Source organism: Eleutherodactylus coqui, chromosome 1 (genome assembly GCF_035609145.1).
Source record: "Eleutherodactylus coqui strain aEleCoq1 chromosome 1, aEleCoq1.hap1, whole genome shotgun sequence".
NCBI lineage: Eukaryota > Metazoa > Chordata > Amphibia > Anura > Eleutherodactylidae > Eleutherodactylus > Eleutherodactylus coqui.
Window position 1 is genome coordinate 514,682,321 of NC_089837.1, and position 17,617 is coordinate 514,699,937.

General features: G+C 47.9%; 1 protein-coding gene across 2 annotated transcripts in view; it reads left to right on the forward strand.

Moving 5' to 3' along the window:
• Positions 1 to 17,617, forward strand: part of LOC136614531 (uncharacterized) — a 131,984-nt gene that overhangs the window by 31,806 nt on the left and 82,561 nt on the right. For both annotated transcript variants that reach the window (XM_066594118.1, XM_066594119.1), the window contains exon 3: positions 767 to 889. In XM_066594118.1, the coding sequence (XP_066450215.1) occupies positions 767 to 889 (123 nt within the window). The remainder of the gene's footprint in view (positions 1 to 766; positions 890 to 17,617) is intronic.

Sequence of the window (17,617 nt, forward strand, 5' to 3'; positions counted from 1 at the left end):
AGTTTTGTTAGTTCCTATGAAGTCTGTGTACACCAGTAGCAGTATACTGTATAGAACTGGTAACAGTATGCAGTATACAGCCGTGAATGCTTTGTGTGCAATACTGGTCCCAGGCAGCCAAACTGATGATGCACAAAAGTGCATTTGTAGTCCTAAAAAGGACTGTTGGGTTCTTTGAAGATGGATCCTTGCATAAACGCTCCTTCTAACCTACACTAACGCTCTACCTCATTCACAGCAACTCTGTCCCTCAGCTAATCCAGCCTCCTTGTGAGGTGAGCATCAGGTGACCTGGGTTTTTATGATCCTAGGTCACCTGATACGGCCAGCCAATCACTGCTATAGACATGCACAGGGTTTGCACGTCATAGCAGGAGGTGCCAATGCCTTCCCTGCATGTTTATTGGCTGAAAAAGCTGCTGAACAATTTGTACATAAAAAATGTCCGCCTGAGATTTTTTGGGATAACTTGCTCAAAAAAAAAATAAAGATTATTATTATTTTTAAAATTTAGATTGGGAACCCTGAGGAGAGATAAGCAGGAAGTCTGCATGTCCCTGACTGCCTGCCATACATCTGCCACCAGGGCCACAAATAGTTATCTTAACATCTTTCAAGAGTCTTTGGTGACATATGGCACATTTTACAACCCTGTCGTGAATCTGGGGGGTCTCCCCTTTGTCTGGGAGGCTCATGGACATTATGGAAGAGTTGACAAGCCTGTAATAATCTTCACTAACTTCTGTTATGTCTGTTTTACATTTAGAACAATGGAGATCCATGTTTTCACAATCACCAATGTAACAGCGGGTGTTGTATTCCTGGGAGCTCTGTGTACAATGCAGTATGTATACCAAAATATGAGGAAACTCAGAAATGTTTCGGCCCGGTGAGTACCTGTAACCAGCTGTTGTCTTGGTTTCTCATCTGCTCACAGTATAAGGTGTCGTTTACACGGGTTTTAAACTGGCATATCCATGTTAGATTTTTCTGCCGCGGATCTGTCCATTTAATCCATGGTAGAATATTGAAGTTATAGTTTGGAGTTCTGCTGTAGCTCTTGTCAATGGGGTAAATACGCATTCGCCCGCCGGATCTGGTTTCTGTGTGATTGTCATGTCAATTCGTATTGCTGCAATGTGGATTTGAAAATCTGCATGAAGAATAATGCATCCTGTATGATCTACAGCCGAGATCTGCCTGACATTCCATAGAATGCTAAAATGCTGTGAATTGGGCACAAAATTGGGTGCAGAATCTGTATCTAATTCAGAGGCAAAATACCCCATGAGAGCAAGAACTATAAGACCTCTGTCTGTCTAAGTAACTATTTGCATTGGCCACAAAAAAAAAATCCTGAGCAATTTATCTTCTAACCCTACATGAAGCTGATCCTCTTTTATTCCTCCTGGAAATGTATAGCTGAATCCACTCTCGGAGTGCCTGTACATGTAGCATTTGTGCGCCGCACACTTTTACTGCATATTACATTTTCAATGCAGTGTTTGGATGCATGGGTTTTACAAATACAAGATATTAAAACCTTGTTTCATCCATACGAGCCGCGCAGCTAAAAACAACATAAAATACTGCTATCATTCAAGGAAAAAACCAATACAATTGGAGGTGTAATGTCAGACAGGACATTCTTGGTCATGAGATCATGAATCCTGCTCCCGTCTCCTCCAGTCTGATGCTTTGTCACTTGTTCTTCTTATGTTGTATGTATGACGGGCAGGGTGTCTTGCCAAAGTATTATAGAGCTTTTCTACATTTATATTTATCTTTTTGCTAGATGGTGCTGCAAATACAGTACATACAGGGGCTATGCAGAAATATGGAAACACCATATGAAATGCTCTTTTGACTCCTGCTTGGCTGAGAGCTTCCCTGCCAAATTTGTGTTTACTTCACCTCTTGCGGTGCTCTGGATGGTTTTGGGAACCAGCTGGTAACAGCAGCTGATTGACTCAAATGCCTGACTAATGGAACCTTGTTGCTCAGGCGGATGTTCATTTCTGGCCGGCAGCATCTCTGTCATATTACCTTGACTTAAAATTGGTCTTTACAGCTGTGGCAGAGGATCACAAACCTCTCTGAGTGATTTCAATTGAAAGCCATAGGATGCCGGCACCCCTGCAGTGATTTTCGGGGAAGGGCTTTAAATATGAGCCCTTCCCTGAAAATCAAACCTAGTTGTAATACAATAAAATAAAAAATACATAATCACCTCTCTGCCGCTGCCAGGTCTCAGGTTCGTCTAGCCACTTGGGTCCCATCACTGTAATGAAGTTCTTCCAGCAGGCGGCAGCAGCCACGGCCCCATTGAAAGAAATGCTGCACGGATCTGCATTCATATGTGTTTGTGCACGTATGTGGGTACGTCAGTTTTGTGCGCACTTATGAATGCACACGCACACGCTTGTGTGAATCCACCCTTACATGAAGGAACTGTCTATCAGACTCCAGCTCAGAAAGTGTTTCTGAAATGTACAAGTGGGAACTATTATTCACATTTACGCAGGTAACTTATTGTTCAATAGTTCTTTGGTGACTTATCATCATAGGAGACAGCCATTTAAATAAATGCACAAATGACTGTTACTTTACACAAGATGACTTTTAATAAACCAGCAAATATTATTTCAGTGAGCTGCAATGAGACAACTAGCATGTGATTGGGGGCAACTACCCTAACTGTCTTGGTCCCTTACTTACTTATAACAAACACTTGTGATACTTCTTGGTGTTAAAATGTGGCATATGCCACAGCTTTACTAAAAAAAAACTTTTTAAACATATTAACTCCTTTAAAACCTTTCAAAAACTATAAACACTTCCCATGCTATAATACATCCTGATTTCCTGAATCCGCAAAAACACCACAGGTGTTCGAAAACCCTGATCTCCTATGAACTTGCTAACCTTCCTCGAACTATACCGCAGCTAGCTTGGAAAGCTCTTCGTCACCATGGATGCGGCATACCCCCTATGTCACAATCCGCCCTACTCCACTAGCCTGCACTAGCGCCGCCTCCACATAGTCTTGTAAACCATACAGAAACGTGTCTGTCCCGACCTCGTTAAGGTGCACCCTATCCTTTCTCAGAGCTCCCCTCTCCCTATCCTCCAACTCCCAATGCCTCACAGCTATACCGCCCAACGATTGCACAAACTGCGTGATCTTCAAGTTGACCAACTTCCGAACCCACTCGCTTCCCTTGCTCCTCTCACAGGGAAAAAAACCTTCAAAAAACTGAGTGAGTTACAAACAAACAGAATAAAAAAACGCTTAATAAAAATGACATGACCTAACGAATAATTAAATCCGGATGCACGTAAGACCTTTAAGCCTCAGACTTCCACCTTCCCAAATGTTTAACGCCGTCCGCGTGTATACCGCAAGCATCCGCCATAGTGGCGGCCCGATCCAAAAAGAATTCAGAACTCCGCCGGCTTCAAACCCCAAATTACGTAAAGTGGAATGCAAAACCGCTTCAAACTGAAAACGAGTCAGCGAGAGGCTTGAGGCGTGGACGAAAAACTGTTCGCTTGTATGCCAAAAAGCCATATACTGTAACACTAAATTAACCGGGTACTAACCTGTGCCTAACTTGTTTATAGATAACCACTTGCCTTGTCCACAAATGTCTGTTTTCGATTTTCTAATGCACCATCACGACAGCACTTGTTCATACCGCCTGGCTTAAATTTACTTGCTGGAACTAACTCACTAATTTTTAACATCGCAAAAAACGCCAACGCTAAAGCCGCTCTGAATGGCAACCTCTCCATTTTGTTTCCACACTTTACTTCCAAGACCTCCAATAGATCGCCTAATACAGAAAAGGTGATAGGGCGGCGCGTATCCATACGCCCTTGCCTCCTTCTTCCATCCTTTTACAATTTGCCTGAACAAGAACTTCTTTGTCACGTCAACTTTCCCATGTAACGGCAACAGAAAAGCCACTCCTGCCAAGTGTTATTTAGTCACTCCGACCAAAACCCCTTTTAACCGTAATGACGTTAACATGTCTAATGTTGCTGTCCAGGCTCTTTCTCCATCCACAATGCTTCCACCAGTATAAGTCAACTATGCAGACCACACCGCGTTTTAAACTCTCCAAGTCGCCTCTGTGAATGACAACCACACCAATTTTAGTAGCATTCCTCTTCTAGATTTCATAAGAAATGAGGGCAATGCACCTCTTTGGCATCCCCCATCGGGTGACGTTCCCTGAACGTTTCAATCTGCAAACGAGAGAGTGCGTCAGCTGCCCTATTCTCACAACCCGGAACATGCTTTCACAAAAACATATGTTCATTTGCAAACACACGTCGCAAGACAAAATGCCTTAATAAAGCCAAAACCGGCGTGGAAGAAGAAGATTGTTTGTTGATTGCCTGCACCACCGCTGAATTGTCAGAACAAAAACAAATCCTACGATACACCAACTGCAATCCCCATATTTCCAAAGTAACTACCAAGGGAAAAAATTCCAAAGTCGTCACATTTTTGGTCCATTGCTTATCTATCCACGACATTGGCCAAGTCTCCCTGCACCAATAATTTTTGAAAATGACCCTGAAACCAACGGAACTAGCTGCGTTGGAAAACAGGCTGAGCTCACAGCCCGCCATTTCCTCCTTTGGGCACATTAACCCCTTAACGACAAATGACGTACCGGTACGTCATGGAGCGTCAGGGTATGTATGAAGAGAGGTTGCGTGGCAACCTCTCTTCATACAGTGCAGGCATCAGCTGTTTATAACAGCTGACACCCGCGGGCAATAGCCGCGAGCGGCCGCGCGGCCGATCGCGGCTATTAACCATTTAAATGCTGCTGTCAATTCTGACAGCGGCATTTAAATCCCCCGAACGATGTTCGGGGGTCCCGCGCGGCCCCCCCGCGGTGATATCGGGGGAGCTGTGCAGGTGTCATGGCAGCTGGGGGGCCTAATGAAAGGCCCCAGGGCTGCCTTAGCAGACTGCCTATCAAGCCGTCCCCATGGGGTGGCTTCATAGGCTGCCTGTCAAAAAGCAGTATGACGTAATGCTATAGCATTACGTCATACTGCAGGAGCGATCAAAGCATCGCATCTTAAAGTCCCCCAGGGGGACTTTAAAGTAAAATAAAAGAAAGAATCAATAAAGTTTTTTTTTTAATTGAAAAAAAAAAAGTTGTAAAAGTTTAAATCACCCCCCTTTTGCCATATCTATTATTAAAAAATCTAAATAATAAATTAAAAATATGTGTTTGGTATCACCGCGTCCGTAAAAGTCCGATCTATCAAAGTAGCACATAATTTTTCCTGCACGGTGAATGTCGTCCGAAAAAAAAAATGAAGAACGCCAGAAATGAACTTTTTTAGTTACCCTGTCTCCCAGAAAAAACGCAATAAAAAGCGATCAAAAAGTCATATGTATTCCAAAATGGTACTACCAGAAACTACAGGACATCCGACAAAAAATGAGATGTTGCTCAACTACATCGACGGAAAAATTAAAAAGTTATCGCGCGCACAAAATGACGACAGAAAATAATTGAAAAAAATGTTATGTCTTTTAAAAAAAAAAAAAAGAGGAGTATAGTAAAAAAAAACCTAAACAAGTTTGGCATCGTAGTAATCGTACCGACCCATAGAATAAAGTTTTCATATCGTTTTGTTGCCATTTGTGCGCCGTAGAAGCAAGACGCACTAAATATAGCAAAATGTAGTTTTTTTTTCATTTTACTCCACTTAGAATTTTTTAAAAGTTTTTCAGTACATTATATGGTACTTTAAATAGCACTATTGAAAAATGCAACTCGTCCCGCAAAAAACAAGCCCTCATACAGTGACGTGGATGGATAAATAAAGGAGTTATGATTTTTTTAAAGGGGGGAGGAAAAAACGAAAATGGAAAAAGAAAAATGGCCGCGTCATTAAGGGGTTAAATGCCTGTTGAAAAAATGCAGGAAAACCTTCCAAGTATTAAAGGAGATGTCCCGAGGCAGCAAGTGGGTCTATACACTTCTGTATGGCCATAATAATGCACTTTGTAATGTACATTGTGCATTAATTATGAGCCATACAGAAGTTATAAAAAGTTTTATACTTACCTGCTCCGTTGCTAGCGTCCTCGTCTCCATGGAGCCGACTAATTTTTGGCCTCCGATGGCCAAATTAGCCGCGCTTGCGCAGTCCGGGTCTTCAGCTTTCTTCTATGGAGCAGCTCGTGCCAGAGAGCGGCTCCGTGTAGCTCCGCCCCGTCACGTGCCGATTCCAGCCAATCAGGAGGCTGGAATCGGCAGTGGACCGCACAGAAGAGCTGCGGTCCACGAAGGTAGAAGATCCCGGCGGCCATCTTCAGCGGTAAGTATTGAAGTCACCGGACCGCCGGGATTCAGGTAAGCGCTGTGCGGGTGGTTTTTTTAACCCCTGCATCGGGGTTGTCTCGCGCCGAACGGGGGGGGGGGTTTAAAAAAAAAAAAACCCGTTTCGGCGCGGGACATCTCCTTTAAGGTCGTCTCGCATGCCCCGCGTCACTTGCACAAAATGGTGCGGCTCCTTCGCCCCCACCATTACCAACGACAATCTTCTTGTCAAAACGCAGCCTACAGGAATCACTTTGCAGGCGAAATTTAACACACCTAGCAAGATTTGCATCTGGCGCAACATTTTTTACTTGCAACTAACCACCGCATCGACTATCTGCCGGAGCTGTGCCACTTTTCCGCAAGCAGCCTGAAAACCATTTCTTCCGTGTTTATTTCAATGTCCAAAAATATTAAGCATGTTACTAGGCCCATAGTTTTTTCCTCTGACAGCAGAACGCCGTCCCTAAGCATCACCTTGCGAAATGTTGACAGTAAAAACTCACAATCACCCTTCTCCAACGAACAAGAAATCGTCCAAATAATGGATGACTGTTGCGATGCTCGTCTCATACTTTAGCATCCACTCTAAAAAGGAGCTAAATAACTCAAAGTAGTAGCACAAGACAGAGCATCCCATCGGCAAACACATCTACAAAAAAATGACTGTCGAGCCTGCACTGTAATAGGTGGAAGCAATCAGGGTGAAGCAAATCAAGGAGCAAGCGAAAGGCCGACTCCTTGTCTGCCTTCACTAGGCGTGCCCGCTTACCGGCCGACCGAACCAAGTGCACTTTGCGATCGAAGGATATGTGCAAGACAGCAGCCTGTTATTTGGAAATGCCATAATTTACCGATTCACCAGACGGGAATGACAAATGATGGATTCAGCAATATTTGCTGGCTTCCTTCTTGGGTACCAGCCGCAATGGGGAAACCCCACAAATTTGGAAAATGAGGGTCTGAGAAAGGGCCAGCCATGCGACCCAACTTCACCTCATTCAGCAGTTTATCTCTAACTAAAACAATATTATCCAACGCTGATTTTAAATTGGGGCATAGCATAGGCATGGGTTGATGTAAAAAGGGGATAGCAAGCCCCTTAGAGAAGCCCTCCTTGAGAAGGCTTGCATCCTGCCTCATGTGGTACCTGTCAAACCATGGTTGTAGGTAACTGCTTTTAACCAGCGTTTGACGCGCTGTTGGCAGTGCTCACGGAGGCATACCGAACACTTGTATCAGAACTTGCATGTCACGTAGAATCTGCAATGGCCCTCATTTTATAGCCAACAAGAGCCATTTGGCCGAGAGAAGGCCGCAGACGGCTGTTGCTCTGCAGCTTCCCCTGGAAAGGCCGTCTTCTGCGGACGCTGCGCAAGAATTAGTTGGATCCATATGTTGGTCGCTTTCGATGCCCAACTAATGTAACCCATACCTGAAACCCGCTGTCTGAAGTTCTCATCATATAGCCACCAAGCCGAACCTCCATGCATCTCGTATGCACTATAAATGGTATTCAAGTACACCATTAATTCCAGACCTTTGCTAGGTTGGTGCTGGCATGTCACATTCGCCAACACCAAAAAAACCTGCAGCCAGTTCCCAAACGTTTTAGCGACCTTAGGTTTTTTATCGTGGCTCCGACCTGGCCACTCCCGTGAGTGCTACTGCCTCCTGCGGTGCAAATGCCCCTCACTTGGAGAGGATGACGGCGAAACAGACGGTGGATGGTGAATTCCCGAGTGGTAAGGCAACTCTTGACGCCTGTTCCCTGCACCACCGCTACCGGCCGTGCATGCCTCTGTGCTCCTTCTAACCCTCGCCGAACGCCTTCTCCACTCGCCTTCAACGCAAATTGTCTGAGACACACTGTATTCCTTTACCACTTCCTCCTGCCTGCATCTGTCATCCTGCCCCTGCTGCATCTTGCTGAGCCGGCTAACTGAACCCTTGCGCTCTGCCACCCACTTCTCTCTGGCTCTAAGACCCAGAAAATAATCCCCACGTGTAGTGTCGGCAGCCTGTGCATGGGGAGCTTAGGGCAGCATGCCGCGTACTTTAAAGGCTCTGCCAACATATGTCCCAGAGCCCCCCAGCACCCGTCACAGACAAAATTCTGCCTTTATTACTGGGTAATGGTGCCTTATTACTGGCCCTGACATAACTGTCTCTGCTACCTCTCACTGCACGGCTCCCCTCCCCCCTCTGCTGAGGCTGCGCTTTGATATGGAGTTCAGCGTGTCCTCCGGCTCCATTTCCTCCCCCCTTTCTTCCCAGTGTTCACGGCTGCCTCAGCTCTCATCACTACCCGCTAAACAGAATAGTAAACTGCTTCAACCCTCCCCATGCCCCGGGGATCTTACTCTCTCCCCCCTCACGCTGCTCTTATTCTCCCCGCTCTAGCCAGTGCTCCCATGCTCAGTGTCCCGCAGCACTGCTAGCCGGCGCCGCCATCTTGAGGCACCACATGGTGCTCTTTCCTGCACCCTACCCTCCTCTCCCAAGTGTCGCTGCTCCCTTTCAATGCCTCCTGTTGTCCTGCGCCTGCTTGCTCGCTATGTCTCCCTCATGGACCTTGATCCAGCTGCTGCCGATCTCCACTCCTGCTGCCCCTTGGGACTGCAGGCTCCCGTTGTCCTGCACCCACTGGCATACTGCCTTCCCGCCACAGATCTTGAAGCTACCGCCTGTCTCAGCCTCTGGCTCACAGCTTCATGCGGCTGCTCACCGCCTAGGCTACATCTTCTGCTGCTGAGCTTTGCGGCCGGGCTCACGCTGAGTTTAGCTAGGGGATTCTTCCTCTGCTGTGGCCTCCCCCTCCTGGTGGCTCCTTCCTGGGCTGACTGCTTCTGTGCTGGCTGCTCCCGCTCAGCTGCTGTCGCTGCCGCTGGCTTCGTCCTGCAGTCTGCCAGAAGATTTTCCAGCCATCCGGTCCCATCCTGCCTAACAGCCTTCCGGATCTTTATTTGTAAGTTTTCCATGGTCTTCTCCTTTGTCTTCTGTCTTACATATCCTTAACCCTCCGTCTTCCATTCAGTGCACTTTCACTGCTTTCTTCTTATCTTCTCTCTTCTTTCTTCTATCTGCCAAATCCTTCTTCCTCCGTCTTCCACGTGGTGCTCCTTTGCTGCAATTTTCTCTCTTTCTCCTTTCTTCTGACTCTCCTCCCACTTCCTCTCCTAGCTCCACCCATTCCTTATTAAGCTTGCTCACTAGAGATGAGCGAGCACACTCGTCAGAGCTTGATGCTCGTTCGAGCATTAGGGTGTTCGAAATGCTCGTTACTCGAGACGAGCACCACGCGATACTCAAGTTAATTCCATTTCCTTCCCTGCATGTTTAGCACCATTTTTTAGCCAATAGACATGCAGGGAACACATTACCACTTCCTCCTGCGACATGCCAGCCCTATCCCATCCCCCTGCAGTGAGTGGATGGTGAGATCAAGTGACTGAGTACTTACAGCGGTCCCACCCGCGGCACGCCTCAGACACACACTGGGAGAGATTAGGGAGAGTGCTGCTGCTTATTCAGGGATAGTGTTAGTGTAGGATACTGTCCTCAGGAACCCCAATAGACCTTTTTAGGGCCACAACTGACTGTGTGCATAACTGTGTGGCTGGCTGGGAGCAGTTTTGCACAATTTTTTATTTTTTATTTTATCTCGGGCTGTGCAGGCTATTACAGCTATAGCGTTCTAAGTCTGCAGTCTGTAATACAGAGTATAGGGAAAGTGCTGCTGAGATAGGGACAGTGTTAGTGTAGGATCCTGTCTACAAGAACCCCAACGGTCCTTCTTAGGGCTACCTCTGACCATCTGAAATTTACAGGGTGTCTGCTGGAAGATGTAGTGCATCACTATTGCACAGCTAGGCTTGTTTGCAGCCTTCTGTATAATTTTTTTCTGGCTGCAGTTTGCGTTACAATACCTCTCTCAGCGTCAAACTGTACGCCAATAATTCCATAATTATTTACACTGGTTTGTGTTTGCAGTGAACTTAACGCACAGCGTACGGCCACAGCCACTGATAGAGGGAAAGTCATATACACACTATATAGCCTGTATTCTTTTGCAAAAAATTTTTTAAAAAAGCTCCTTCGTTGGGCTACCTCTGACCATCTGAAATTTACAGGGTGTCTGGTAGGAGTTGTAGTGGATCACTATTGCACAGCTAGGCTTGTTTGCAGCCTTCCGTATGGAGTTAGCGTTACAATACCGCTCTCAGCTTCAAACTGTACTCCAATAATTCCATAATTATTTTCACCGCTTTGTGTCTTCTTTATTCATAATCAACCATGCTGAGGGGTAGGGGTCGAGGACGTGGACGAGGATGCGGACGTCCAAGTGAGGGTGTGGGCACAGGCCCAGGTTCCTGGTCCTGGTGAATCACAGCCAGCTGCTGCAGGATTAGGAGAGAGGCAAGTTTCTGGGGTCCCCAGCTTCATATCACAATTTATGGGTCCACGTGGTAGACCTTTATTACAAACAGAGCAGTGTGAGCAGGTCCTGTCGTGGATGGCAGAAAATGCATCCAGCATTGTATCGACCACCTTGTAATCTATGCAGTCCACTGCTCCAACTCTGAATACTCTGGCTGCTGCTCCTCCTTCCTCACAGCCTCCTCACTCCATGAAATTGACCCATTCTGATGAGCAGGCAGACTCCCAGGAACTGTTCTCGGGTCCCTGCCTTGATTGGGAAAAAATGGTTGCTCTCTCACCTGAGGAGTTTGTGACTGATGCCCAACCTTTGGAAAGTTCCCGGGGTCCGGGTGATGAGGCTGGGGACTTCCGGCAACTGTCTCAAAAGCTTTCAGTGGCTGAGGAGGACGATGATGATGAGACACAGTTGTCTATCAGTGAGGTAGTAGTAAGGGCAGTAAGTCCGAGGGCGGAGCGCACAGAGGATTCGGTGGAAGAGCAGCTGGACGATGAGGTAACTGACCCCACCTGGTTTGCTAAGCCAACTGAGGACAGGTTTTTAGAGGGGGAGGCAATTGCAGCAATCGGACAGGTTGGAAGAGGCAGTGGGGTGGCCAGGGGTAGAGGCAGGGCCAGACCAAATAATCCACCAACTGTTTCCCAAAGCATCCCCTCGCGCCAATCCACCCTGCTGAAGCCTAGGACTTCAAAGGTGTGGATGTTTTTCAGTGAGATCGTGGATGACCGACGAACAGTGGTGTGCAAACTGTGTCGCACCAAGATCAGCTGGAGAGCTACCACTACCAGCCTCACCACCACAAGCATATGCAGGCATATGATGGCCAAGCACCCCACAAGGTGGGACGAAGGCCATCACCGCCTCCGCATCACACCACTGCCTCTCCCCCTGTGCCCCAACCTGCCACTCAGATCCAACCCCCCTCTCAGGACACAGGTACGAGCGGCTCACGGCCTGCACCCATAGCCTCACCTCCACTGTCCTCGACCCCATCCAGTAATGTCTCTCAGCACAGCGTCCAGCTGTCGTTAGCGAAAGTGTTGGAGTGAAAGCGCAAATACGCCACCACGCACCCGCACGCTCAAGCATTAAACGTGCACATTGCCAAATTAATCAGCCTGGAGATGCTGCCGTACATGCTTGTGGAAACAGAGCCTTTCAAAAACATGATGGCGGCGGTGGTCCAATGCTACTCGGTCCCCAGTCGCCACTATTTTTCCCGGTGTGCCATCTCAACCCTACACCAGCACGTCTCCTGCAACATCAATCGTGCCCTCACCAACGCAGTTACTGGGAAGGTCCACTTAACTACGGACACGTGGACAAATTTAGGCGGGCAGGCCCACTATATCTCCCTGACAGTACATTGGGTAAATTTGGTGGAGGCTGGGACCGAGTCAGAGCCTGGGACCGCACACGTCCTACCCAAACCAGAATAGCGGGTCCTTCCTCGTTTCTGGTATCTGTGGCGGTTTATGCCACCTCCTCTAAACCCTCCCCCTCCTCCTCCTCCTACGCAACCTCTACCTCTCAATTAAGAAATGTGAGCAGCACGTCGCCAGGAGTCGGTGTAGCGCGGCAGCACAGAGGTGGGCAAGCGACAGCAGGCCGTGCTGAAACCACTCAGCCTAGGTGACAAGAGTCACACGGCCCCCGAACTGTTGCAGGGTCTAACAGAGCAGACCAACCTCTGGCTTTTGCCGCTGAGCCTCCAACCGGGCATGGTCGTGTGTGACAACGGCCGTAACCTGGTGGCAGCTCTGCAGCTCGGCAGCCTCACACACATGCCATGCCTGGCCCACGTCTTCAATCTGGTGGTTTAGCAGTTTCTGAAAAACAACCCGCACTTATCTGACCTGCTCGGCAAGGTGCGCCGCGTCTGCGCACATTTCTGCAAGTCCACCATGGACGCTGCCTCCCTGAGGACCCTCCAACATCGGTTTAATCTACCAGAGCACCGACTGCTGTGCGACGTGCCCACACGGTGGAATTCTACGCTGCACATGTTGGCCAGGCTCTATGAGCAGCGTAGAGCTATAGTGGAATACCAACTCCAACATGGGCGGCACAGTGGGAGTCAGCCTCCTCAATTCTTTACAGAAGAGAGGCCTGGTTGGCAGACATCTGCCAGGTCCTCGGAAACTTTGAGCAGTCTACCCAGATGGTGATCGGCGACGCTGCAATCATTAGCGTCACCATCCCACTGCTATGCCTGCTGAGAAGTTCGCTGCAAGGCATAATGGCTGATGCTTTGCAGTTGAAACAGGAGACGGGGATGACACTATGTCGCTTGATAGCCAGACCACCCTCCTGTCTATATCTCAGCATGTTTTGGAGGAGAAGGAGGAGGGGGGGAGGAGGAGGAGGAAGAGACAGCTGGGCACACTGCAGAGGGTACCCATGCTGCTTGCCTCTCATCTGTTCATCGTGAAAGTCATATTGCTAGTGAGGACCGCCATGTCTTGCATACTGGCACCCTGGCACACATGGCTGACTTCATGTTAGGCTGCCTTTCTCGTGACCCTCACGTTAGACACATTCTGGCCAACACGGATTACTGGGTGTACACCCTTCTCGAACCACGGTACAAGGAGAACCTTTCCACTCTCATTCCTGAAGAGGAAAGGGGTTCGAGAGTGATGTCATACCACAGGGCCCCTTGTGGACAAAATGATGCTAAACTTCCCATCTGACAGCGCTAGCGGCAGAAGGCGCTGTTCCGAGGGCCAAGTAGCAGGGGAGGTGCAGAGATCAGGCAGCATGTTCAGCACAGGCAGGGTAACACTCTCCAAGGCCTTTGCCAGCTTTATGGCTCCCCAGCAAGACTGCGTAACCACTCCCCAGTCAAGGCTGAGTCGGAGGGAGCGCTGAAAAAGATGGTGAGGGAGTACGTAGCCAATCGTACCACTGTCCTCTGTGATGCCTCTGCTCCATACAACTATTGGGTTTCAAAGCTGGACACGAGGTACGTACTTGCACTGTATGCCCTGGAGGTGCTTGCTTGCCCTGCAGCTAGCGTCTTGTCAGAGGCTGTTTAGTGCAGCTGGGGGAATCATCATGGATAAGCGTACCCGCCTGTCAACTGCCAGTGCCGACATGCTTACACTCATAAAGATGAACAAAACCTGGATTTCCCCAGACTTCTCTTCTCCACCTAAAGATTCTTTTCGCTGCAACCACAGATAAAAGCACTGTTCTCTATCACCATAAAAACGAGGCATTTAGCTTAGTCAATCTGTCTCTGAAATTAGTCCTTCTCCTGTTACTCCCCATCCAGAAACAACATGTCATCACACTGAAATGCCAATTTTTCTGCTGCCCAAAAGGCTCATCTAAGAGATTTTTTACATTTTTTTTACTTTTCAAAAGTATTGATACTTTAACATGAACCAATTTTTTTTTAACAGGGCTGCCTCCAGGCTCTGTTACAAATTAAGCAACATAGAGCTCTATCTTTAAAAAGATATTTATGGGTTTCACCTGCCCTCTTGGTTGATAAATTTTTCAGAGGTACAATTGTACTCTTGGTACACTAATTTTTCGGGCCCACACCTTCACTCTTATCCAACTAATTTTCCGGCCTTCGCCTACAGTCATGGTACCCCAATTTTCAGGTGTTCGCCTATACTCTTGCTACAGAAATGTTACAGGGGTCTTCCTCTACTGCTGCTACATAAATGTTACTGGGTTCTGCCTAAACTTCTGCTACATACATGTTACTAGGGTCTGCCTAAACTTCGGCTACATAAATGTTACAGCGGTCTGCCTATACTTCTGCTACAGAAATGTTACTGTGGTCTGTCTATACTGTTACTACTGAAATGTTACTGGGGTCTGCCTATACTTGTGCTTTAGAAATGTTACATGGGTCTACCTACATTTCTGCCACATAAATGTTACAGACGTCTGCCTATACTGCTGCTACAAAAATGTTACAGGAGTCTGCCTATAGTTCTGCTACAGAAATGCTACAACGGTCTGTCTATACTTCTGCCACATAAATGTTACAGGGGTCTGCCTATACTGCTGCTACAAAAATGTTACTCGGGTCTGCCTAAACTTCGTCTAAATAAATGTTACATGGATCTGCCTATACTTCTGCTACAGAAATATTACAGGGGTCTGCCTATACAGCTGCTACAAAAATGTTACAGGGGTCTGCCTATACTTCTGCTACAGAAATGTTACTGGGATCTGTTTATACTGTTACTACAGCAATGTTACAGAGGTCTGCTATACTTCTGCCACATAAATCTTACAGGGGTCTGCCTATACTGCTGCTACAAAAATGTTACTGGGGTCTGCCTATACTGTTACTACAGAAATGTTACTGGGGTCGGCTTATACTTCTGCTACAGAAATGTTACAGGGGGTCTGCCTATACTTCTGCTACAGAAATGTTTCTGGGGTCTGTCTATACTGTTAGTACAGAAATGTTACTGGGGTCTGCCTATACTTCTGCTACAGAAATGTTACTGGGGTCTGCCTATACTGTTACTACAGAAATGTTACTGGGGTTGGCTTATACTTCTGCTACAGAAATGTTACAGGGGGTCTGCCTATACTTCTGCTACAGAAATGTTTCTGGGGTCTGTCTATACTGTTAGTACAGAAATGTTACTGGGGTCTGCCTATACTTCTGCTACAGAAATGTTACTGGGGTCTGCCTATACTTCTGCTACAGAAATGTTACAGGGGGTCTGCCTATACTTCTGCTACAGAAATGTTACAGGGATCTGCCTATACTTCTGCTACAGAAATGTTACTGGGGTCTGTCTATACGTTTACTACAGAAATGCTACAGGGTTCTGCCTATACTCGTGCTACAGAAATGTTACTGGGGTCTGTTTTTTACCTTTGCTACAGGAATGTTACAGGGATCTGTCTATACTATGGGTGCACTAAGTCTTCCCTTCGTGGTATTTTACTTATCTGGCACAAATAATACAGTGACAGACTAGGCCAGAATTGTGGGCCGCGACCAATTTGAAGTCTGCTTCATGCCCGCGATTGCTGAGGGATGTGGATTGAGGCCTATGCCTTCAGTGCAGTGAAAGTCTCCCTTGTTGGGGCACTCTGATTTCTTTATGGTGCATGTCTTGGGTTGCCTAGGACCCACCTATGCCGTGCGTGCACACAGACTTCCCATAGTGGTGAATTACCTGTCTGGCACAAAGACACTGACTGACTTGGGTAGGGGGCAGAGTGCAGATGGCTTTCCCCTTGCGGTGTCGATTGAGCTATCTGACACAAACACAGCATGAATAGTGTGTGGGCACATAGATTCCCCATTGCTATGTAACTCGTGGCACCTTGGGTCACACAAGATGGAGGCTGGGAACGAGCTTGACCCTGGGCCCGCTCACGTGCTTCCCACACAGAGTATTGCGGCATTGTGAAGATGTGTAGAAGTGCTGGCACCTGAGTCCCCTTTATGCCCACATTTTCAGCTCCTGGCGGAGGTAGCACAGGACTGGAATGAAGATCGAACGTCAATTTCTCATTAACTGTCAACAGCATTGTGGGCTATCGCCCACACTTTCAAAGAGGGTCGCTGCCTGGCCCTGCCAACCCTCTGCAGTGTGTGCCTCCGGTTCCTCCTCATGGCAGACACACTTGGAAATAGACATGAGGGTGGTGTAGCTATAAAGCGAGCGTGTGGCATGAGAGCAGCTGAAGCCTGCACAGGGAAACTTTTGTGTGCGCTGTGGACGCAGGGTCGTGCGGGAGTTGGGCAGCATGTAACCCAGGAGAAGAGGTAGCGGTGTGACCCCCAGGCAGTGATTGTGCTTGATTGCAGGTAGTGTGGTGCTTTGCTAATGTGTGCCTTGCTAATGAGGGTTTGTCCGAAGTAAAAATTGTTAGTGGGGGGGGGACACACTCTTGCCCCTATTGTGGCTTAATAGTGGGACCTGGGAGCCTGAGATGCAGCCCTGCATGCTGTCCCTGCCCTGCCCTTTCTGTTTCTGTGGTGTTTCCTTGACTTTCAGATGTTTTCTGGTTTTTCATAAGTGAAGACTAGAGATGAGCGAACACCAAAATGTTCGGGTGTTCGTTATTCGGAACGAACTTCCCGTGATGCTCGAGGGTTCGTTTCGAACAACGAACCCCATTGAAGTCAATGGGCGACCAGAGCATTTTTGTATTTCGCCGATGCTCGCTAAGGTTTTCATGTGTGAAAATCTGGGCAATTCAACAAAGTGATGGGAATCACACAGAAACGGATAGGGCAGGCGAGGGGCTACATGTTGGGCTGCATCTCAAGTTCACAGGTCCCACTATTAAGCCACAATACCGGCAAGAGTGGGCCCCCCCCCCCTCCCAACAACTTTTACTTCTGAAAAGCCCTCATTAGCATGGCATACCTTTGCTAAGCACCACACTACCTCCAACAAAGCACAATCACTGCCTGCATGACACTCCACTGACACTTCTCCTGGGTTACATGCTGCCCAACCGCCCCCCCCCCCCCCCACAGCGCACACCAAAGTGTCCCTGGGCAGCCTTCAGCTGCCCTCATGCCACACCACGCTCATGTCTATTTAGAATTGCGTCTGCCATGACGAGGGACCGCAGGCACACACTGCAGAGGTTGGCACGGCTAGGCAGCGACCCTCTTTAAAAGTGGCGGAGCGATAGCCCACAATGCTGTACAGAAGCAATGAGAAATAGAATCCTGTGCCACCGCCATCAGGAGCTGCACACGTGGGCATAGCAATGGGGAACCTATGTGCCACACACTATTCATTCTGTCAAGGTGTCTGCATGCCCCAGTCAGACCGGGCTTTTTAATTCATAGACACAGGCAGGTACAACT